Source organism: Pezoporus wallicus, unplaced genomic scaffold, assembly GCF_028554395.1.
Source record: "Pezoporus wallicus isolate ANWC-B61680 ecotype Strahan unplaced genomic scaffold, APGP_CSIRO_Pwel_v1 contig_4309, whole genome shotgun sequence".
Classification (NCBI taxonomy): Eukaryota; Metazoa; Chordata; class Aves; order Psittaciformes; family Psittacidae; genus Pezoporus; species Pezoporus wallicus.
Window position 1 is genome coordinate 1,979,906 of NW_026638191.1, and position 24,215 is coordinate 2,004,120.

Here is a 24,215-nt window from a genome sequence, read left to right on the forward strand (position 1 = left end):
CGTTAGCTGCTATGAACTCAATGCAAACGAACTTCATAATAGCCCATAAAAGCTGTATCAGAACCTACAGCTGTCACAATGATAAAAAGAAGCATGACAAATTAGTGTATCGCTAGGCCAAACTCAAGAAGCATTGCCATCCTAACCGAGTGATCAGAAAATTGCTGGTATTGCCACTTCAAATCATTGACTACTTATTACCAGGAGCAGCAGCCTCTGATGTAACGTGACCTCTGGTTGGCAGGAATACAATGCATGCCAGCACGGAGCATGTTTTTCCTGCCCCTTTAGGAGATGTGTACATTTTTAACCAATATTCTACAGCTAATAATGATCAGGTCCAACACTTACAAGCACCAGGCAACAACTGAAAAATCACAGGTGAGCAAGCTACAGCTCAACTAAAAGCGATTTCTTTGTGCCTAAACCAAAACAGGAGAACTTGGCAGAACAATGATTAGTGCAGAAGAGTCAATATACACCTAAGACTCCACCTGAATTGCCTACTGACTGAATCAAAGCTTTAAACCATTTTAAGCACAGCAAAATTATAATAAAAATAATAAAAATAAAAATAGATGTGCTCCAAGGAAAATAATAAATTATAATCTCAGATCACACACTACATAGACATAGATATGTAACGGTATCAACGTCTTTTCCAAGAGCATTTATAAATATTCCTTCTCTGGAGGAAATCACCAGTTACAACATACTAGAAAACAATACTAGACCTACATAAAAACATTTACCTGAAGTATGATAAGTTATAACAGAGGTCCTGCTATTCAGTTTAGTAAAAAGAAAAAAAAAAAGTGAATATTTAACTTATAAAATTCATGCCTTTGGGAAACAGGACTAAGTGCCAAACCGTCAGCTTTCCACACTTCCATGCAGTTTATTGCATGTAAGATTATGAGAGTATCTCTTAGAAATATATAATTTTCTTTTGGAGGGCATCTTTCTACAGCATCAGTGATGCCTTCATGGACATTTAGCTTTCCCCAAACCCTTAGCAAATTAATCTAGTGCTTTCTTATGATCCCAATAATCCCCTGATGAAAAGCAGGGTTATGGGTAATAATGACAAATGTACTCTAGTGAAGACTGGTTATAAAAGGCAAAATGCTTTAGAAGTTTAAAAACTACCTGCATTTTACCTGTGTACCTTTATGATTTTATATATTCTCCATATTCATTTCTAGAATGACAAAAATGAGCTTCAAGGTATGAATTTCTCTGTGAAAAATCTACATTGCCCATATCATCTGGTGCTGATAAGCAGAGATTGGATATTACTTTCTTGGATTCCCTTTTAAATTTAACTCCAGGTTGCTTCAAAGCATGAAAAAGCTGTTGCAGAACTTCTGTATAATTCTTTGTTCATTTGTAAACTGTACATCACCTTGTTTGTGTTATAAGAACTTCCAAGGTGTAAGCTGCTGCAAAGATGCACTGAGACATACACAAAGTAGGAAATATAGAATCATAGAATTAGAATCATAGTTAGGGTTGGCAAGGACCTTAAGATCATCCAGTTCCAACCCCCCTGCCATAGGCAGGGACACCTCACACTAAACCACGTCACCCAAGGCTCTGTCCAACCTGGCCTTGAACACTGCCAGGGAGGGAGCATTCACAACTTCCCTGGGCAACCCATTCCAGGGCCTCACCACCCTTACAGTAAAGAACTTCTTCCTTATATCCAACCTAAACTTCCCCTGTTTAAGTTTTAACCCATTACCCCTTGCCCTGTTGCTACAGTCGCTAATGAAGAGTCCCTCCCCAGCATTCCTATAGGCCCCCTTCAGATATTGGAAGGCTGCTATGAGGTCTCCACGCAGCCTTCTCTTCTCCAGGCTGAACAGCCCCAACTTTCTCAGCCTGTCTTCATACAGGAGGTGCTCCACTCCCCTGATCATCCTTGTGGCCTCCTCTGGATTTGCTCCAACAGTTCCATGCCCTTTTTGTTGAGGACACCAGAACTGCACACAATGCTCCAGGTGAGGCCTCACAAGAGCAGAGTAGAGGGGCAGGATCACCTCCTTTGACCTGCTGGTCACGCTCCTTTTGATGCAGCCCAGGATACGGTTGCTTTCTGGGCTGCAAGCGCACACTGCCGGCTCATGTTCATTTTCTCATCAACCAGCACCCCCAAGTCCTTCTCCACAGGGCTGCTCTGAATCTCTTCTCTGCCCAACCTGTAGCTGTGCCTGGGATTGCTCCGACCCAGGTGTAGGACCTTGCACTTGTCATGGTTAAACTTCATGAGGCTGGCATCAGCCCACCTCACAAGCGTGTCGAGGTCCCTCTGGATGGCATTCCTTCCCTCCAGGGTATCAACCAAACCACACAGCTTGGTGTCATTGGCAAACTTGCTGAGGGCGCACTCAATCCCTCTGTCCACGTCACCAACAAAGATGTTGAACAAGACCGGTCCCAACACCGATCCCTGAGGGACACCACTCGTTACTGGTCTCCAGCCGGACACTGAGCCATTGACCACAACTCTTTGTGTGCGGCCATCCAGCCAGTTCTTTATCCACCGAGTGGTCCATCCATCAAATTGATGTCTCTCCAATTTAGAGACAAGGATGTCGTGTGGGACAGTGTCGAATGCTTTGCACAAGTCCAGGTAGATGACATCAACTGCTCTACCCCTGTCCATCAGTTCTGTAGCCCCATCATAGAAGGCCATCAAATTGGTCAGGCAGGATTTCCCCTTAGTGAAGCCCTGCTGGCTGTCACCAAGCACCTTGTTGTTTTTCATGTGCCTTAGCATGCCTTCCAGGAGAATCTGCTCCAAGATTTTGCCAGGCACAGAGGTGAGACTGACTGGTCTGTCATTCCCCGGGTCATCCATTTTCCCCTTCTTGAAAATGGAGGTTATATTTCCCTTTTTCCAGTCATCGGGAACTTCACCTGACTGCCATGATTTTTCAAATATGATGACCAGTGGCTTAGCAACTTCATTTGCCAGCTCCTTCAGGACCCACAGATGGATTTCATCAGGTCCCATGGACTTGTGCACATTCATTTTTGAGATGGTCTCGAACCAGATCCTCTCCTATACTGGGCCCAAGGTCTTCATTCTCACAGTCCCTGTGTCTGCCTTCCAAGACTTTGGTGGTGTGGTCAGAGCCAGCAAAGACCAAGGCAAAAAAGTCATTCAGAACCTCAGCCTTCTCTAAATCCAGGATAGCCAGCTCTCCCGATAGCTTACGGAAGGGGCCTACGTTGTCCCTAGTCTGTCTTTTATTTGCTACGTACCTACAGAATCCCTTCCCGTTATCTTTCATATCCCTAGCCAAGTTTAATTCTAACTGGGCCTTAGCTTTCCTTGCCTATCTGTAGGGCAACATACCTTGCATGTTACTTGAAAGCCTGAACGCCCCCTGTTGGGGTTATGTGTGTGTATGAAAACCTTATAAATGCTATTTCGCTTGTACACAACCCACCCTGATGGTTAGTCTAAATTTTCCTCCCCTCTTCAGACTAGCCAGAAGTATCATTTACTGTTGGGGTTTTTTTTAGCTTTTACTGAATCATCCTATCTACACACTTAAGAGAAGTCAAGGATTTCCTGTTCGTTGCCAGTGTGCATTCTGTCACTGAAATTATACCTCTTCTTGACATACTTGAGATGAAATTACTAAGGACAAATAAAGAACGAAGTACCTGTCCCCAGAGCCACTAATAATCTGTGTGGGTACTAAGGTAGAGTTCATCACTGTTTGCTAAACAATCTATGTCTCTTCACCCCACAATGTGCTGTACAGGTTGAATTGACATAGAATCCACATTAAGACATCTGAACATATAGATGATGAACAAGGATGAAAAAGGGGGTACTTTGGTAAGGTCAGCTTCTGCTGCTAGAGGAATATCCTCTCTGCACAAGGGCGGCTATGCAAAAGAGCCTTAGCTGAAGGGACAAGGGGAACAGGACACATACTAAACTTGACAAAGGGAAACAAAAAAAATGCTAAAAAAAACAATGAACCACTGTTAACCAGTGGCTCACAAGTCATGTATTTAGCTTTCCACTTACTGTGCAGTTGTTGGAAGTGACATGTTCCCATAGTATCCTCTACTGAACACGCACTCCCAGGGGACTGGCAGAGTCTCTTTCCTGGCATCAAGCACATTTGCCTCTAACCCAGAAAAGGTTTGCCTTGTTGGCTCCTGGAGTTCTACCATTTGTCCCGTGTGACCTGATTATAGCTTTGATCAATGGCCAGAGCAGCCATCTGCGAAGTACTCAAGGCTTTAGCAAAAGGCATCTTTGATTTCTTTTCACTGCCTTAAATGTGCTTGTAAAGTCACCTTGAGCACACAAAGATGACTTCTGCTTCTCTTGTTGATGAGCTCTCAGATGATCTGATTCGAAAACATTCGATACTGGGCTGCACTGCTACTGGGAGGAATGATACACTTTTGCATCTGTTCCTTCCGTCTTTTTCTAGATTCTGTTATCTCATGGAAGCTTTTTAACTTAGTGTGCTTCTGTGGCCTTTCTGTCATGAAAAAAAAAAAAAATCTAATGATTCCTGATGCAAACACCCCAGGCAGTTATATAAATGACATGTTCTGAAAACAATTATTTCTCATTCATCAGCAGAGCAGTCCTTCCTCCATGTCTGTGCATGCTGTTCTGACTGCCCTTTTTCCCTGGACAGTACGTCTGAGTGGCAAGCTCCCTGCTTGCTAAAGCTTCAGACAGCAGGGCTTTAACGGTGGTTTTTTTAATGCCACATCTTTAATACGCTATGGAAAACATTTTTGAGAATATGCTTCTAAGAAGCTCAGTGTGCTCTTGTTTGTTCCACAGCAACGAAGAAATGGAGGATAAAAAAACCCATCACGGACATAAGGCAGTCAGTTTCTGAATTATACCTCAGTATAACACAAATATAACTATGCCAAACACATTATAAGACAGAACTGAAGAAACTGTTTTATCTTTATGTGGCGTTGTGTAATTGAAATGGACAAAGGTCCAAACCTACCAGATGAATCTTGGAGGATTACATTTAAAAATATTCGAAAGAACCCCAATCACTTCTCTCTGCTATGCTGCAGAATACGCAGTATGATTGTTATGTGTTTATAGGAGTTGGAAGTATTCTTCAAACTCCCTTGTTCTTCTTTGTGGCTTTGAGCTCCCCTGAGTCTCATGGTTGATTAGCTAAGACATTCCTTTCAACAGTTACAACTCCAGAGAGGCAGGAAACAGCCGTGGCAGAGGTAGGGAGCAGAAAGTAGAGGTATTTTACTGAGTCAAGTCAATACTCAGCTAAAAAGGAAAAAGCTCTCTGTTCCCTGCAAGTTGGGAAACTGAGAAATGAATACATAGGAAAATTGATTTCCCTTCAGTATTATAACCCTGCTATTCAGTGTGTTGGGAAATAACAAAAGAAAAGGAGTAGAATAGCTCAGATTAGACCCCTTGGAAAAGATGGCCTACAGGTTTAGAAGCATCATAGCAAAACTGAACATTTAACACGCTTCTGCCCTTTAAGGATGAGCAAAGTAAAAAAGGATCACAGAGATGTAACTAGGTATACCAGAAAAAATAGGATTTCAGCTTTGCAAAGCTGATACCCTTTGAACAAATGGGGAATAGTCATCTCACACTTCCAGCATCTGATCTCACTAATACTACCTTAAACTGAAATAGGAAAAGGCAGCTTCTTGTATCTTAATAGATGATACCATCTCCCACGTTTCATTTTTTACATTTTACATACAACCCTTTTCCAATATAATTTCCATCCCTGGCAGTGTTCAAGACCAGGTTGGACGAGGACTTGGGTGATATGGTTTAGCGTGAGGTGTCCCTGCCCATGGCAGGGGGGTTGGAACTTGATGATCTTAAGGTCCTTTCCAACCCTAACTATTCTGTGATTCTATGATTCTAATTTTCAAATTAATTAATCCAGATTATGCAAACCTACATTAACAAAAACTTCAATAAACACAATGACACACGGAAAAAGTAACCCAGGCAGCTAAGAAGGCAATCAACTCTGGCATCAGTAATGGGGGCAGGGGTATGTGGAAAGGCAGAGAAAGCAGAGAAAGAACAGAAGGACATTCAAGACATTAACATGTATGGAGTTATGATAAAAATCTATCATGACTTAACTCAAAGTATCTGGTTAGACGATAACTCCTTTTTTAAAGAAAGTATACCTAACCTGGACTTCAGTAAAAACATTTGCTATAGGACAAGAACAGACAATTAGTAAAGACATATAAAAGGTGTGCAGGAAATTGTACGGTACTGAAAGAACAGATCATGCTCAATGCAGAGAACGATTATAAGCAAAGCTTTTCCTCCTTGGCATTAATATTCTTCAGTATTTATGTGCTAACAGAATTCCTAATGAAACAAAATCTGCAGCCATTGTTAAGACAATGAATGATCAGAACAAATATAACAAGAACTGGATAACCGTGAGGAGTGTAGCAATATTAAGAACAGTGTTATAAAATGCCAAGTCATGTGTTTTTAGTACAATGCAAAAAAACCCACTCTACCAAAACCTAAAGTCCACTGCTGGAAAATGAGTAAGAGAAATACCTTATTGCACTGTTCCAGGAAAGACTATCAACTGTGAAAGTTACGTAGTTGTGAAGAAAGGCAAAGGTGGCTCTTGGGAAAAAAGCACAATGTAATAAAGATTTCACCTGGGACACTGTTTATGATACTAGTTATTCCTAGTGAAGAACTAACATTAGCTAATCCTGCATTTCTCTTAGCACATTCCTGTATGAGGAAGCTAAAAGACCCTGGCATATTCAAGTTCATGAAATTAAGCCTATGAGAAACTACGAACGCTTTCTTTAAATGTACTTTGAGGTCCCAGCAGAGCTGGGGAAGACAACAACCTAAAAAAAAAATGAATTGTTGACACAAGCAGTGAGTATAATTTCATGCCTTGATAGCCATGAAAACATTTGGGGTAGAACAATTTTGAATCACCACAAGAGAGCAGTGGTGAAGCAGACATCCAAACAGATCAGTAGGGCAAGAAACCAACCTACTTTTAGCATGCAGCTTAACCAGTTTAAAGAAATGATTGTGACTGGAGTACCTGCATTGAACAACTCAAAGTCACTTTCCATCTCACTCACTCTGCCTATCTACCTGCCAGCATTTTTGTCTAAAGTGGTTTATATAGACAGACTCAGTTTTTTACCTGGAAAGAATGACATAAATGAAGAGCAATAATTTCCTAAAGCAGTGTGAAAGTGTTTCAAAACACAGTTCAAGTATTACTTCTATCTACATTCTTTAATGGCTTTTCTTACTGCAATGAAAGCCAGAGTAACTACATACGGTATCCTGATCTTAACCCATTTTACATTTGTGATGCTGCAACAGAGCTAATAGGGCCATAAAGGAGCTCTCCTGCAAGCATCCTGACCATTATGGTAAATTAAACTCCTACTCTTCTATCATACAATGTGTACTGTGCTCTTCATGCCAAGTGCAACAACAATTTCAAGAGCTCAATACACTGTTTACCAGGATCATTTCATGAAAGAGAACTTAATGTGGCTTCAAACTTCTACTCCAAATCAGATCAAAGGGAAATGCCAACCTAGAGGTCCCCACAATCTAAGTCTGAAGGAGAAAAAGTGTTCTCATTGAATAGCAGCGACATAATTTCATTTGCATAAGGACTTAATAAGGATTGACCTGGGAGGTATTTTCTGGGAATGTTTCCCAGACTGTGTCCTACAAGCATGACAGGTGGGGGATATCTAGTTTGTGAATCCCAAGAAGATTCAGGCATCTCAACAATGCAGAGACATGGCAAGACTTTGTTGACTGTTTAAACAATGCTGTAAATAGAAAGGATGATTCTCCAGCTTTCCATCTTTCACACAAAATTGGAAAACAGATGAATTTTCTTGCAACAACAACAGTTAAAAGACACCAGCATAGGAAGCCAACATTCTCAGTGAAATTCTCTGTAAACCCGAATACAGTTATGTCAATAGCTTTCTCCCACATTAAAATGAGCCAACTATACCAGTAAAAGACTGCAGGTAAGAAATTTAAATCAAGTGCTATCAATAAAATTTTAAAAATTAGTTGTGGAAAAACAAACAGAAAAAAAAACTGAAACAAAAAAAAAACAAAATCCCTCAAATGAACAGAAAAACATCAAACCAACAACCAACCAGGATTTTATCAATTTTTCAAAGAGCTAAGTCCACATTTGCTGCTTGTGTATTTTGGCATACCAAAGAGGTGAACTTCAATGATAAAGACTCAGTTTTCTTATTTTATGCATGCAAATTATTTCAAACAGCAGTGTCACAAGTTTAATTCAGGAAAGGATTTTGTCATATCTTTAAATTACTCTAACATGAAACCTGGACACAAATTTAAAGCATACTCGTAAATGCTTTCTAGAATAGAAGCTAAGCCGTACCAAGTTCTTACCAGCACAAGCTACTGTCATCTTGTACTTCAGGCACACTGAAATCCCACATAATCTTTTATAATACAGACATTACTTTAAAAATACACATACTTTTGTGTTCTGGATCTTAAAACATGCCATTAATTTCCATTTTGCTTGCCACATTCAACTTAATGATACACCCTAGCTGAACTACTTATGGTTGTCCTGAAAAAGGAAATATATCTTGAAAGTGCTGATACAATCTTAATTAGAGCACCAAATAATGTATGCTTAGCATACTGTCTTCAAAAAAGTCATCATGACTTGCTTTTTCTCAGATGTACTTAGATTCTCCGAAGTTTTTCAGTGAAATGAGATTTGAAATTTTATTTCACGGATTTTATCTACATAGAAAGTTGTACAGAGACACCAGCTATTAAAACAGTCTATATAACACTGTGTTGTGTGCACTGAAAGTTTAACTATAGCATAGGATCTAGAAAAAAAACAAAAGAGCTAACCACAAACCACCTATTTCAAGAACAATTCTAAGCTCTTACCGTCATTTTTAAATGGAAACAAGCTGCCACACAGGTCAGAGATAAAGAAGGATAAAGTACCAATAGTAATCCTTGTACTCCTCACATGAACTTGAACAAGGTATTTAAATGAGACTTTTAAAGCTGTAAATTGTCCATCAAAATACAGAATAACTTTTGCTAATCCTTGCGCCACAAATTACTAATCCATCTGGAAAGCTATTTTGTTGCATGTGTTTACAAGGATCTAAATGTCACCAGAAAGAATTGGGTTAGTAGCATGTTAAAAAAGGAAAAAAAAAAAAGTATGACAGAAATAAAAAACTCTGAAGCAGTTGACCACAGAATAAGTAGGATTTGCAGAAGTACTTACAGCTTTCAATCTCCAGCGTGCAGTTCTGCTCATCTAGCGGATATCTCCGTAGGTCCATCATACAAGCAGCTGTTGTTGTAATTCTAGGAAGGAAACAGAAGAGCTTGTTAATTTGTCTTGTTCCAATCTTTTCTTGATTACACACAGTTGATAGAAGAAAATATATTCTACATAACTGACGTTCTTGTCTATTTTTGCTGACATAGTGTGTCTGCTGCTTACTTGTAACTAATGCCTTTCTAAGAAGGTTATGCCAGTCTGGTGGGCAAGCAGAGATCTTCCCCTTTATACACCATTACACAGTACTGCAAGCTTTAATAATCATCAACCAATTTATCCTAAAAAAGTGAAGCATGAATTAGTGCAGCAGTATTTCATTTTCTAGTGGAAGAGTTCAAACCAAACAGGACAGGCTCAATGAAAGGCGGCACCGGAAATCTAAAGAGAAACAACGACATGTATCCTGGGTTAACACCTTAATCCCTTTATGAAACTTCTTTCTTCTGTTCAGTAGTGATTTATAATAAAATACTATTTTATCTTCATATTAAAACACAAACATTTTCAGGACCACTTTAAAAAAAAACACATTTAGAACCGTATCTGTGCCTCCAGATTTCACCAAGCCGAGTAAAATTAACATGTTGAGCATCTCTTTTAGATGTTGAAACATCTGTACCATCAATAAACCTTTTGCCAATAAATCTCACAGAACATGACCCCGAGCTGAATAAGAACAGAAGCACAGTTCTCAGAAGCATTTTATTAACTCTGTTCCCATCACATCACCTAAATGTGTAGAAAAAGACCCCAATTTTTAATCTCCTCCCAATCCCAAGCAACTCGGTAGTAATTTAGAAAAGTATGACAATTTGGAATCTACCAACAGTCAAACTATGCCCCACATATACTCCACGCAGTGCCAGGTGGGGATTTAGTGCACCAGCTGAGAGGTTTCTAGCCTTTCTTCTCTCCCTCTCTACCTGGCAAGAGCCCTTCCCCTACCCCTGCTACAGCCTGGTGATTTATATGGAGTCCTCAGAGAAACAAGGATTTTCCCCTGTGTGTTAAGTACAGCTGACTGGCCAGCTGCATGTGGAAAGCCTGCTTCCACACCAGTAGAAAAATGAGGCCACTGCACCACATCCAACTGTACAAGCTTTCTTCAAGCTGAAAGTTTGACCAACTGATGTAGCTCATAAACTCAAACGATGTAGCCCATTTAGCTCAAATCATAAATCCCAAGATGGAGCAGACAGAACTCCAAAATGGGACCCAAGCTGACAGATGGAGTGCCTACAGCACATGCAGACAGTGCATGACCTGACAACATCAGCAGCAACATCTTTCCAGGATATTCAAGAAAGACTTGCTAACCAACAGTTCTCAAAATCCTGTTCTCCCGGTATGAAGGTCACTGGCCTTTCATAGTTGGTATTAGGCTGTCAGTAAGTGTCTGAAAAACTTCTTATACATTCTTTGTCTGATAAGACAGAGAACTCTTTCATTCGGCAGACCTCATTCTTTCTCCTAAAATATCTTAAATAAGAGCTCATTAGTAGCAGAAAACTACAGTTGCATGAGAGAGGCCCAAAACTGACTCCAGCAATCCCTTCCACAAGACATTTAGGAAACACTGAAGTTACACAGTCTTCTCATTAGTATGCTTACTGCCCTAATAATGCTTTACTGTCATTTCTAGAAAAAAAAGTCCCTGTAAATATCTTCAAAGAAAAGAAGTAAGGGCAAGTTACTCCTATAAACACTAAGGAAGTCCTACCTCTCCCTGGTCAATCCATTCAAGATCCCTTCGTTTCACATTTTGATCATTCATATATATTGGGCTGTCAGAGAAAAAGAACTAAGTTTTGGTACTAAGTTCTTTCTTCAGTCACTACATGGGTACCCATAAAATTGCTTTTGAAAGCATATTGTTTTCAGTGTGAGTTCACTACAGATGTCTCAAAAGAAAACAGGGGAAAAGAATCCTTTGGCTCCCTCAATGAAAATCTTCCAGCTTTTAACAAAACCTGATGAGGAATATATGTCTGTTGATAGCAAATGCAAATGGAGCAAGCAGCAGAAGCATATATTCTAAAAGAGTAGGATTTTTGGGTGCAGCAAATAACCAAAAGGGGCCAAAGGCTGCAGCCAGACAGGATAAAAGCTCTGTAGGAAACATTATGAAGTCATTACAATACACATTGCTTTACCTCATCAGAAAATAATGGAGGGGGGGGGGGAAGTGGCACAATAATGACAATGATTGGTAGAGCAGAGTTTTAATCAAGCCAAAACAGCAGTTTTCAATAATGCATTTAATTCAACTTGCTTATTCATTCTTATCCACAATGCAAATCCACTGTAATAAAATAAGGAGCCTGTCCTTTCTTCTCTTTGTATCTCCCTCATTTTTATCCCGACTTTTCTCACACTTAGCCTGAAGTAGCAAAAACTCTCTCTCATCTTCAAAATTATTTCAACAACCAAGCTACCTTTTGGTTGTTTAAATTCTTAGTGGTTTGCAATTCATGGTGAATATCTAAACCAAATTACTAATGCAAGAGCATGCAAGAATGACCAACTCAGACTATTTTAAAGTCAAGCCACATGACCTATACCTCTTCAGACAGAGAAATAAACAGCAGTTCATTACAGCAGATAGGAATATTTGATACAGGCCAAAAGCCTCTTCCCCAAACCAGAGCCATTCCAATTTTCCTTAAAGGATTAAAACTATTTGTATACAGCCTGGACTGGTGCACAAAACATGCTATCACATTTTGCATAATGTAACCTTCAGAACAAAAATGGGAGAAAATAAGAAAAGAAAAACTGAAACCTTTTAAAAACCAACACTGCAACTCATCACATTGCAGTCGTTAGGGATAATAACATTGCTCTCTGACAAATACTGTATGAAATGAAACACAGCATAGAACTGTCTCATAGACTAATCTTTCATCTACTATTAAAGAAAGAAAAACCTTGTGATATTTTATTTTGAGGCTCCTAACAATGCAAACCAGACTTTAGCTTCCTCTTTTATGACCTGTGTTTTGAATGTAGACTTATTATGGAGCCTCTCTTCACCCCTCCACAAAAAAAAAGTCAAATCCTGAAGCACTGAACTGACTAAAGTATTATGAACTACACCTAAAGAAAACTTTGTGTGTCAAAGTAAGCACAGCTACAGTGCAAAGAATCCTGCACCACAAATAGCTTGAAGGGAAAGTAAAGCTTGCTCTTGGTAATACAAAATAATTCAGATAAACTTTTCTTTCTGAGAAAGCTGAAAATCTGCCCTTGTCTCCAAACCTTTGACGAGGTTTTATGATTCAAATAAGAGCGGAAATAGGCACTGCTCCTTTCACAGGCCAAAGTTGAAAGCCATAAAAATCTTTTTTATAACACTTCCAAACTTGAAGAGATGCAGAAAATAATACACTTAACAAATACTATCCCAGCAGTGATAATAGTTGGTTTTTTCAGTATTACACAGCGTACAGTTTTTCAAAATCCCATTGATTTTGCTCTTCTGACAAATTCAGGTGGGATTTGAAATTCAAAATAACAACTTAAACAATTCTGACATCACCAGTGAAGAGAAAACAGCACTGAAAGACAGGAGAGCAATGCTAATGATAGGTGGAGATGGACAGAATCCATTTCTCTCTTGGAGTAAAAGTGGCTGTGCAAAGCTATGGGGAATAAGCAGCAACAGAAACTTATCTCTGCCCTGGAAGGAAGCAGCCCTGACCTGTAATTACAGGATTACAGACACAACAGAAATGATGAGCAAGAAGGTGACAATTTCAGATAGGTCCTCTGAGTAGAGTGGTAGTATGAGAACTATATAACACTCTCTTAACTCTAGCACTGACAGATTGGGATCCTATTGAGTCAGACAGAGCTGAAACCCAGGAAAACACAAAGACCAAATGTACCAAATGTACGCACATATATCCTGTCAAAAGCAGTGTGAGATTCTGCTTCAGATTTGTGTATCTGAAGGCAGAATACAGCTCCCCACTAACAATATCTGGAGCAATCTAAAGAGCTTGCAAGGGTACCATGCCCTATAACAGACTGCATCTCTATCACAGACTTCATAAGAATCCTCTGCACACTCAGACTGGAGTCACAAACTCCCTGAATTAGTTACTGAAACCCTGTACTGCAGCTAAACCCACTCTTCACTTCTGCTTCTTGGAAACAGCCCTGCTGCGTGACTGTTGGAAGTGTTGGTGGCAGCAATAGCCAACAGAACCAATTTCAAATACGTGGAAATCTGGGAGCAAAACTGTAGTGTGATAAATCTCTCTCCTGAACAATAATATTTGATTTAGACGTATGTGTCAAGGTTGTTAGACATACTAACAGATCTACTTTTACATTAGAGTTATTACCAATAACAGAGTTCGCAGAATCCTTCCTCCTGCTTAGTCACATAAAAGATGAGCTTCCCTTGTATTACCCTGGGTTAAGAGTTGGCTTCAAGCAAATAATGAACAATAGTGGCATTTCTACATGTCCATCATTAAATCTGAACTTTCAGCTACTGACTGCTATAATCCTTTAACTGTAAATTGCATATCGAGTTTCTCAGTGTGGTTTTATAGGAAAAAAAAATAGCAATTGTTTTGTTGCTGCCTTGGTTTGGGATGAAATAATATGGTCAGGCTACCCAGAATCTGTAACGTGCTTTCTTCTAATACCACTTCTCAACCTTTCCTGAGTAGTCCCATCCTAAATTCTAATTTGGCTCATTTTTCTCACTCCAGTTGGGACTCGCTATTTAACAACATGCAGATGTCTTTCCCTTGTTTCTGTTGTGTGCTATCCTAGAATAGACAGGTAATCTCTGAAAGCTCTGTTGAAGCTAGAAGGCACAACCATAAAGCAACTAAATTATATGATGCTAAAACATTTTCTAAATGCAATATGAAACAGGGAAAGAAACTTCAACCTCATTAAATTTTGTTGCTGTTTATACTGCTGGTAAAAGAAACATGCAAGATTTCTAAGAAAAATCTAATATATGTCTCTGATCTTTTAGGAAGAAGCTCTGTATTTCTCTGCTGAAAGATAGCCTGCTGGGCCATCTGCATGCCAGCTGGGAAGTCATGGAAAACTGGAGAATTCTGCTACTATTTCATGGTAAAGGAATTATGACTCAGAAGAATGAGAATTTTGCCATAGATTTCCATTTAATGATGCCAAATTTTCTGCTATATCTTTCTGCATGTACCTCTCTAAATTGTTGTTGTAATTAGGTAGCTTTGCCTACTACCCTGTCACTCAGTTCAAAACCCAGCCACAACATCATGTTCATAATTTAAATCCCTGCAAAAAGCACACCTCATTCCATGACAAAATCTTCCAGTACAATAACCTCAGCTTTAGAGCGAAATCATTCAAGTCATTCTCAGAAGTTATACGTGCTCCTCTAGAAGATAGCAGCCATATACCACAATGCAGCAGCTGTGGCAGAAGAGCTCAGAGGACACTTCATAATTTTAATATTTTATTACTGGGAAATGTATCCTTGTCTTTCAGCATTCACTTCACTTCTCCTTTGCACAAGAAATAAAAATAGATAAATGGGAGAATACTAAACCACTTCAGGATACAGAACAACGAAATAATATGCACACGATGGTCGAGTGATTCAGTCTATAGCAAACAACCTTGGAATAAAAAGCCAGTTACTACCACTCTTCCACTTATACAGACTTCGTAGTCCTTCTGCTTTATAACCATCACTGGGAAACTGAAAGTTTTACTCTCAAATATTTTGCAAAACAGGTTCCTTATTCTGATTGTGAAAATTGTGTGTCTATTTCAGATAATGTCAGCATTGAAATAAAAAGTGCAACATTTCAACTTCTTTTTCTTAAAAATTTACATTGCTACCACCCAAGACATGTTGAATACTACAAATAAATCATATATTTGTATATATAATATCTTTAATGTTGACGTCTCTTCAACAACAACAACAAATTATTCATAAATTTCTCAAAGAAAATTGTATAACTCAATGCATTTTGGAACATTTCCTCACAACCTTTTTTGCTGGGTGCGCTAGCAATTCAAGTTTATACATGACAGCATAAAAAGATTAGAAGTAATTGCATTCTCTTTATAGACGGCCAACTTAAAATTACACTATTACATTCCATTTAATGTAGACTCCCTTAATATTATGGAAGAGAGCTAGAATTTCCCAACAAGACACATGGATTTTGTGGCTTTTTAATCAATTCTCAGCACCTAAAATAACTGGTGCTTAGTTCTAGTGAATATGTTGGACTCTAAATGTACCCTACATTAATATTTATTATTCCAGGATGATAAAGATATAATGTTTAATTAAATAATTGAAGATCTAAGGGAAAGTATTAGTATCTTCTCCACAAAACATGCACTGCCTCAGTGCACAAATAATACTGCTGCTAAAAAGTGGAAATAGAGAAGTACAGATTATCATAGGTAAAACAGTGTGAACTTTGCCCACAGGCTACCTTTTTATGCCTTAAGAGGCTAGCAACTACAGCAGCACTACCACCCTCTAGTGCAACCCTCATATTTGGAAGAGCACTATCTTGTTTCTCCCAGAAGCCTGTGTCTGAATGTTAAAAATCATGGGTTTTAGAAAATAGCGTGTTACTGTTTTTTACCTAAAGGTGTGTTATCCTCCCCATCTCTGAAATATCTCCAGCAGTCGACCTCCAACAACTGCTAGACAGAGCTCCTCATGGAAACCACATGTCAGTGGTGTTTGCACAATCTGCAGCTCCTGCGCCTTCCTATATTCGTGAAGAGCTTATGCTGTGGATGATGAGCTCATGAAGAAACTGTAGTCACTTCTTCCTTATGGTCTTAATCTATACTTTCTGTTACAGAGTCTGTCCCACAAAATCTTTTCTTTTTGTAAAATGCCACCAAGAATATTACCAATTACTTGCTATTCAGGAAGACATCCAAGCGGAAGGTATTTTCACCATTCTGGAGAAAGGACATTCTACCCAAGTTAAAAATTAATGTTAATGTCAAACCAATCTTCAGTAGAAAAGGCACATTCAGTTTTATGATTGCAGCTTATTTAGTAATTCTTACAGAAGTAAGATAAGAGCCCAAAGCTCCTATTCCTCTGACTTTAGTGAGTCAGAATAAAAAGGCTCATTTCCCACATGGAAATGTCAATAAAAATAATAAATTTAAGTGGATTTTTCATAAGCAGTATTACTCTCAGATCCAAAAAGGCAGGAAAAAAGCCAATAAAACCCTATAGCACACACCTGAAATTTTTCAGTTTCTTTCAAGCACCTTTACAACAAAGCAGTAACCCATAAAATTCTAACCCTGACAAAATTCTGAGACAAAAGTAAAATGAACTCTCCCTGTCCTAAAGCAGGAGACACAATTTAAAAGCAATCAGTCAGGGAGAGAGTTAACAGTTATGATAAAGGCAAACTGTGTAAAGCAGAGTAGAATAATGGGCACAGGTTATTACTTATTAATTCCATTACAATTAGAAATTTTCATCCATAAGGACTAGGATACAAGGAGAGTTGCATAGCCTATGTGACTGTATGCGTTCCTCCCAATTAAACAGTCTATGTTACACCTTTCTATTTCTAGCAAGAAAAGCTCATTGACACACAATTTCTCTCCACTCTGCTCTATCAGAACTTCACCACTGCTAGGAATGACATATTTAATCACCTTCTCTTCATTTCTTCTTCTACCCTCTGTCTGTAGAGAACCTGACTTTCCCCAAAATGCACCAGAAATATCTTCAGTAGCATGTCAAAGTGTCTGGTACAACCCACCAGGGGTGACTTGCTCACCGTGAGAGCAACGGGTAAGGGTAAAAGTTCTCCTCTGAGCAGAACTGTAACCACACCACTGTGTGCTAACAAGGGTTCCTTTGAGTAAACACTATTTTCCAGGCTATTCTAGTGCCCCTTTTACATAAACTTTACATATAGCATTACTTTAGGCTGCCTCTATCTATGACCAAGTCTTAAACAAATTTAGGTTTTCTTTCTCTTCTGCCTCTACTGATGACAAAGAGAATGCTCTCCCCATTCCTTCCTCCCTGCATACATCTAAAAACCAAAGTGCCTTGCAGCAGATACTCAGATGCAGAAAACAAAACACACTGAGTGATCCCCAAAAATAAGTGCCACAGATCCCCTCTGTCACAATGGAGCTCATTCCAACCAGCTTGACCCACTACAGCACAGTTGCCTCACCTACTGCAGCTATGATATGCTTTCCATGCCTGAAGTACTCATGCCTCTTGGATCTCCTTACCTCTGGTAACAGATACCTCTTTCATTCTGTACCTGAGAGAGCCCAGCCAGCATCAAACTGCTGTATAAAATATTGATTTTTTTCTTTTAATTTCTGATGAGAGCTGAAAAGCATGGGCAGCAAAGCACTTCAGAAAGGCCTTCATGTTTTCCTGTTAGGGTGGTGAGGCACTGGAATGGGTTGCCCAGGGAGGTTGTGAATGCTCCATCCCTGGCAGTGTTCAAGACCAGGTTGGACAGAGCCTTGGGTGCCATGGTTTAGTGTGAGGTGTCCCTGCCCATGGCAGGGGGGTTGGAACTTGATGATCTTAAGGTCCTTTCCAACCCTAACTATCCTATGATTCTATGCTTCTATGTTGATGTAGCTGAAACCTGCTGTCCCCACCTTCCCTCTCCCCTCATGCTTCTTCTAAGCTTAACACAATTCAACAAGCAAAAAAAAATAAGGAACTGCGCCTTTTCATACTACTGTTGAACAGTACAATAAATAAAATAACCTTGCAATTTTTTATTGTCATGAGATCAGTATCTCATTTTGCAAATACACATTTCAGTTTCACCCTGGTATACAGGGAACAGTAAGAAACATATCCAAATACGTAAATCCACTCTGACATCCTTTCAAGCATCACTGTAATATCAACTGCCAATGAAGAGAATGAAAACAACCAACACAGATGATCTTAAGGCTCCAAAGCATGTGAAGTACTGCCCTCAGATTTTACAGCTGCTTATGCTAACATATTAACACTAAGGTTAGATGAGCACATTGACACTAATGTATCATTTCACTTTTAATTTTGCTGAATGACCATTATTTGCACTTTAGTAGGTAATGATTCATTCCCCCATGGTAATAAAGAGGGGGGGAGGTGTGGAGGGGTGAAGTCTATGTAATAGATGGAGAAGTCCATGACAGATTTTGCAGGGCTCAGACATGCAAACATCACTGCTGCTGGTAAAACAAAAAGTAAAGGGATATTATATTTCAGTGTGGTTGAGACTATCCACACTGCCATTAACACATCTACAGTATCAGTGCATGCAATGCTAATTGCTTGAGTACCCTCACCTCATCACAATGACAAGCAACATGAATACATTCTCACACACATACATACATACATGTAACTATGTGAATAATATATGCTCCTTAATAATCCTTCCTTGATACATCCTGTTACTGATTTGTAGGGTTTCTCCCTGCAGTTGTATTTTCCCTTTTTCGCAGACAAACTTTGTTTTCAATCCCTGACAAACAGACTAACAAGAACTGGGTTTCAGTGCTTGAGAAATATTACATATCATCTAGTTTGTTATCCTTGAGGTCAAATAAATCTTTATAATCAATAATTCATGAACTGTACTTCACTGCTGCAACACTTAAATCAATTTATAGATTTAACACAAGAAATAAAAGCTGACCAACATATTAATGCCATGAGACCCTAATTAATACCTAGCACTGATCTATATTGTTTCATATCTAATAAATTTTTTTAACCATTATTTTATCTAATTTCATTACACTCTTTGACTTACTAATTCCTATAACTCATACATTAACAACAGATCTATACGTTTTTTAGGTTTTAGTTTTTACAGCAAAAAGTTAGCATTATATGACTGGAAAAAAGTTTAAAAAAATAATTAGACTGAATTATACTTTTTCTTTTCTTTGACAGATCTGATGTCAGCACATCATATACGCTGCATGATAACTTAGCATTGGCCAGCTCTCGAAACTGCATTAACTCATGCACTGAAGAGCGAAGGCACTGCAGTACTGAAGGCCTGTTTCAAGATACTGTAGTGGTATGACTCACATACATAACACATAGTAACCTGGAAGGTCTCACAGAATTAAAAGGGGTATTGTGAAATTACAGGTAAAGTCCTTGAGGGAAGGATTTAACAGTTCTTTTTGCAGCAATTGTCATGTCCACAGACTAATTATTACTGAACAGGATCAAGTTTTCAATTGGTGAGTGAGAAAGCTCTTCCCTAGAATAGGGAGAAATTTAATGGGTCAAAAACACTCAAAGAAATTAGATACCAAAAAATACAGTCACTCTACTCCCCCAGATGATGTATCTATTATAGAATATAGTTTTGATACTGATGTTAATTATGCACCACATAGCAAGTACTTCACACTAATCTATTTGTGCAAACATAGATCTGCAAGACCTGTAGATCCAAGTATCTTAATGCATTAAAAGCATCAACTACTGAAACCTCACAACAGTGCAGAGGGATAGGCTAGAAACATTTTTAAGGCAGACTGAACTCTTTCAGTTCCTTCTGAATGATTCAACAAGTTGAACGATTGAACAGTCAAAGTCTTTAGTCTGCAGCTAATCACAGCCTACTTCCAACTACTTCTCTTGCTTTTAACTTTTCGTAGGAACACTCCTCTTCACATGCTCACCATGATCTACCAAAAGAGGCTGACTCTGCACTGGTAAGTGGGTGGAAGGCAGTATCATGAAACAGAGAAGGACAAGCAATGAAGCTCCTGACTGGTTTTGAATTGCTTTGTTTTGCTTCAGTGATGTGTTTATTTCCAAAATATTTTTCTGGTTGTATTAAACAAATCACAGCATTTATTATTTTTAAAAGTATTTATGACATATAGATTAATATTATTTTATATAAATTAATATTACTTTATATAAATTCATATTTATTTTTAGTTATCTAACCAGAGGGGCACAAACAGGACATCAAATCCGGTACTGAGCAAATAAGATGTAGCATCTGACAAAGATGGGTAATAAAAATACAGATAGTGAGTATGCAAATATGAAAAAAATACTAGTATACATTTTTTCCATTCCAGAACAGTATTTTGAAATTATAGAAATCACTCACCTAAAATGACTACCATTTATTCCAGTTTTTGCTAATCATGATTTGTGTTAAGCACTTTCTATAAAGCACAGAAGAATAAGACACATTATGTAAAGCATCCCATATGTGTAGAGTAATAACTAACCCCTGGAGGTATAAAGCTGCAGAACTTCAGCCTTGAAGGTCCAGTGTCACTGGGGCTTCTCCACCCCAATTAACAGCCAGATCTGGGGCCATTTAAGCTGTCTCTAATAAATCACCAGTTTGCAGTAGCTACGCACTCCATCTGAACAACTATTCCCATGTGAACAGTATTTAATGAGGACAATTAATAAAGATTTAGCAGATATTTTTAGGTCTAATTCATAGCACACATATTTCAAGTGGCTGATTCTTATTAATGTCAACTGACCTTAGGTAAGGCTCCTGCAGGGTAGGAGAAAAAGATACATACAGATGATTTTATATATAAAACACTACAATGGGGAGTTGGGAAACAAAGGATGCTTCTTATTCATATAAAAGCTTTATGACAGATCTGACTTGGACAAAATATGAACAGTTTATTCTGCACATTTTATTCTTAAACTCTGATTCTTAAACTCTTAAACTCTGATAAGCCTACTCGGGCTTATCTGCAAGTAAACATCGGTGAAGAAAACACGGTTTACAGCTATATCCAGTCATGCTCCTTCTTTCGCCTCCCCTGACAGACAGGTCCACTGGCATGACACCTAAGCCTGCAATTTATTTATTTATTTTTTTTACAATGAATAAATAAATTACTTAAAACTGTCTCTTATCACATTCCAGATGTCATGTCTGGCCTCAGTGCTCTTCTCATCTACTGTGTTAGGCTTATGCACTCAATCCTCCATTTCCTATCTGGTCCATTTTAGACAAATACCCTTATTGCTTTAATATATTATAAAAGTAGCAGCAATATTATTTTGAGAATGGGAAGCAATGCTCTTTAACATTTCCCAATCAATATCTACATTTCAGATCAATTCAACTTTAGTTAAGAGTTTACTGGATGCATGAGAGAAGCATATAGGGCTTTTTTAATTTTAAAATGAGTCAAACCTCATGACTACAATTAATATGCACCTAACTCCAGCTATCCTCCTGAAATCCACACAATTTCTCAAGGGTTGCATCTCCTCCTATGACAAAGTTAGGATGTTCAGTTATGACCTTTTTCTTCCTCATCTTTATTTCAGAACATTGATAACTGTGCCAAACAGAAGCAGGAAAAACACCTCTAAAACTTTCTGACACACTCACTGCATCATACTAGCAGGAAGAACTGAAAGGTTGACGAGCTATATAAAAAACAGAGACGAGAAATCGAAATAGAAAAGCTACATAGAGGCTGCTTTTTGATACTCACTTGGCCCTTTCCTGTTGCTGAAATGTGACCCTTGAAACTTCTCAGTGACCAGATTCCAGGGACTAGAACACTAATCCATACATTTTGGGGGAGGGAGGACATGTAAGTTTCCTCCTAATTACCATATTTTGCTCCAGAGTACATTTTTTTAATAAATAAATAAAATTCACTTAAAACAAGCTTTGGCAATCTTACAAAGATCCCTTCTTTTCCATTTTAATGCTAGTAAGTTCCATCAGTTTCTGCAGTCAGTTATTTGCACTTATGATCACTAAAGCTATTAGATTTGGAAGACTCTACTTGACTCTGACCTGCCTAACAGCCCAAAATGATTCTGTACACAGTGCTGCTATCAGAGTCTTAGGTCATACATTCTCTAAGATAATTAGAAGAGTTCAATTGACTCTAATCAGTTTAATCAGGTCTCTGCTTTCCATATACGTACGCAGACAGAGGGTATCACTTTCAACATCTTGTATATTCAGAACTGGATATTGTATTGTGCGCTTTCATAATGTAATTGAGAAAACATGTCCCCCATTGCTTTTCATATTACCTTGGCTATACATGAGACCTTCTTTTGTCCAAGAAATTAATTAGGACTAGTTCACATTTGAGGTGAATGAAGACTCAGCTGCAAGCTATCAGTTCTACCTTGAATACTTCAAATATACACTTGATGAGAAAACAAGTGCTCCCCAGAGATGGCAGACCTATCCTGGAACTGTTCCCTGTGTTCAGGGATTCTTTAAGGTGATCATTTTGCTGTAGAAGGTGCATCTTTGGTTTCTTGTTTTATTTTTAAACAATCTCTGAAATTACTCCCATGTTTTACTCAAAAGTCTTTTATACATAAACAACAGGACAACACACACTTAAACTCAGTAAATTAAATTCAGAGCATCAGGAAGTCATTTACTTGATTAAATGCACAGGTACTTTGAGTTTACTGAAAACACTAGCATAAACCCACAAGGTGAAAGCACCACTTGCATAGCAGGTTGAGCTACATAACCATCCAGGAGGTACAACAGTGAGTTTGATGGCTGCTGTGTCCTCTTTTACACATCCTCACCTAGTCCTAAACCCAGGCATGGGAGCAGTGGCCACTCAGCCATAGCCGTTTGGCAAAATGTGGATGACAACTCACAAAATCAACCTGTTTAATAGGCTTAAGAGGAGAGAAATCCCAGCAGCAAAATGTATATTTCCTAGGATTCATATTTATAAAGCAGGAATTCCAATATCTGAGTTTGAGTTTGTTTTTTTATGTAAAAACTGGTGTTTATCAGAGGAATCTGATGTCAGGAATCAGATTCAGAGGAATCTGATAAACAGCAAAGAGCACTGTCTTTTTAAAATGTTGTTTGCTATTTTTCACATTATGAATGTCCACAGATCAACACTATTATCTGATACAAAATAATGGTAAGAGGACATGGTCATTTCCATTAACCACCTGGCAAGAATACCTTTTAATTCTCTTAATGTACAAGGATAATAAGAGTTTGCACCACTCCCTCCCTGAGGTATAATACTTATGGAAAAGATGCTTGAAGAGCTTTTTAAAAATAGCAACTCAACAGAAAAGTCTTAGCAGGGATGTGGACTTCAAGTCAGCACTGCCTGCAATATGGGGACAGTAGGAGAGAAGGCTGTATAATGAAACAGCCACACTTCTATGGGCACGCAGGTTTGTCAAGTGAGAAATATGTAAAGGTACATGAAAATTCTCTGCCATGTCTTGAAAGGGTAAGATAGTTCTGTATAAGCCAGGCCAAGCATTCTTTGCAGTGCACAGTACATATTCCGAAGTATCTAGTTAAGCACTGCACAGGGAGAAATATCCATCTGTTTTGTTTCTGTTTGGTTTGGTTGTTTTAATTGTCACAACATTTCAGTATTTCACATACAAACTTATTTTCCGATATTTCAAAGCACTGACCAAATTCATTACTACTTCATTACTATGTTCATGTAACCTAATGCTAGAGCTAGTGACTCTGCAAAATCTCTCTTATCAGTGGTAAGACTCATTTCTAACCACAGACCATACATTTATGTCAGCAGTTTAATAACTTTCTTAAGGTTAGATATTTCTCCACACTGACAAATAAGAAGATTAATCATATGAACATCGGTAGTTCACTAAGGGAAGAGGCAGTGAAGTCAGATGGAGCCTGCTTTCATTGTAATCTACATTTCCTAGCAATACAGACACCGAGGTGATAACCAGCTTGCTCAAACCTGCTGTACTTGTCAGAGTTTTCAGCAGTCAACAATCTCAAATTGTAGTGGACCTCAGCTTTT

The 24,215-nt window shown here is 38.5% G+C and overlaps 1 protein-coding gene across 3 annotated transcripts in view; it reads right to left on the reverse strand.

The window, feature by feature from the left end:
* GABRB2 (gamma-aminobutyric acid type A receptor subunit beta2) overlaps nt 1-24,215 on the reverse strand; it is a 156,722-nt gene that overhangs the window by 59,888 nt on the left and 72,619 nt on the right. For all 3 annotated transcript variants that reach the window (XM_057409860.1, XM_057409859.1, XM_057409861.1), the window contains one exon: nt 9,336-9,418. In XM_057409860.1, the coding sequence (XP_057265843.1) occupies nt 9,336-9,418 (83 nt within the window). The remainder of the gene's footprint in view (nt 1-9,335; nt 9,419-24,215) is intronic.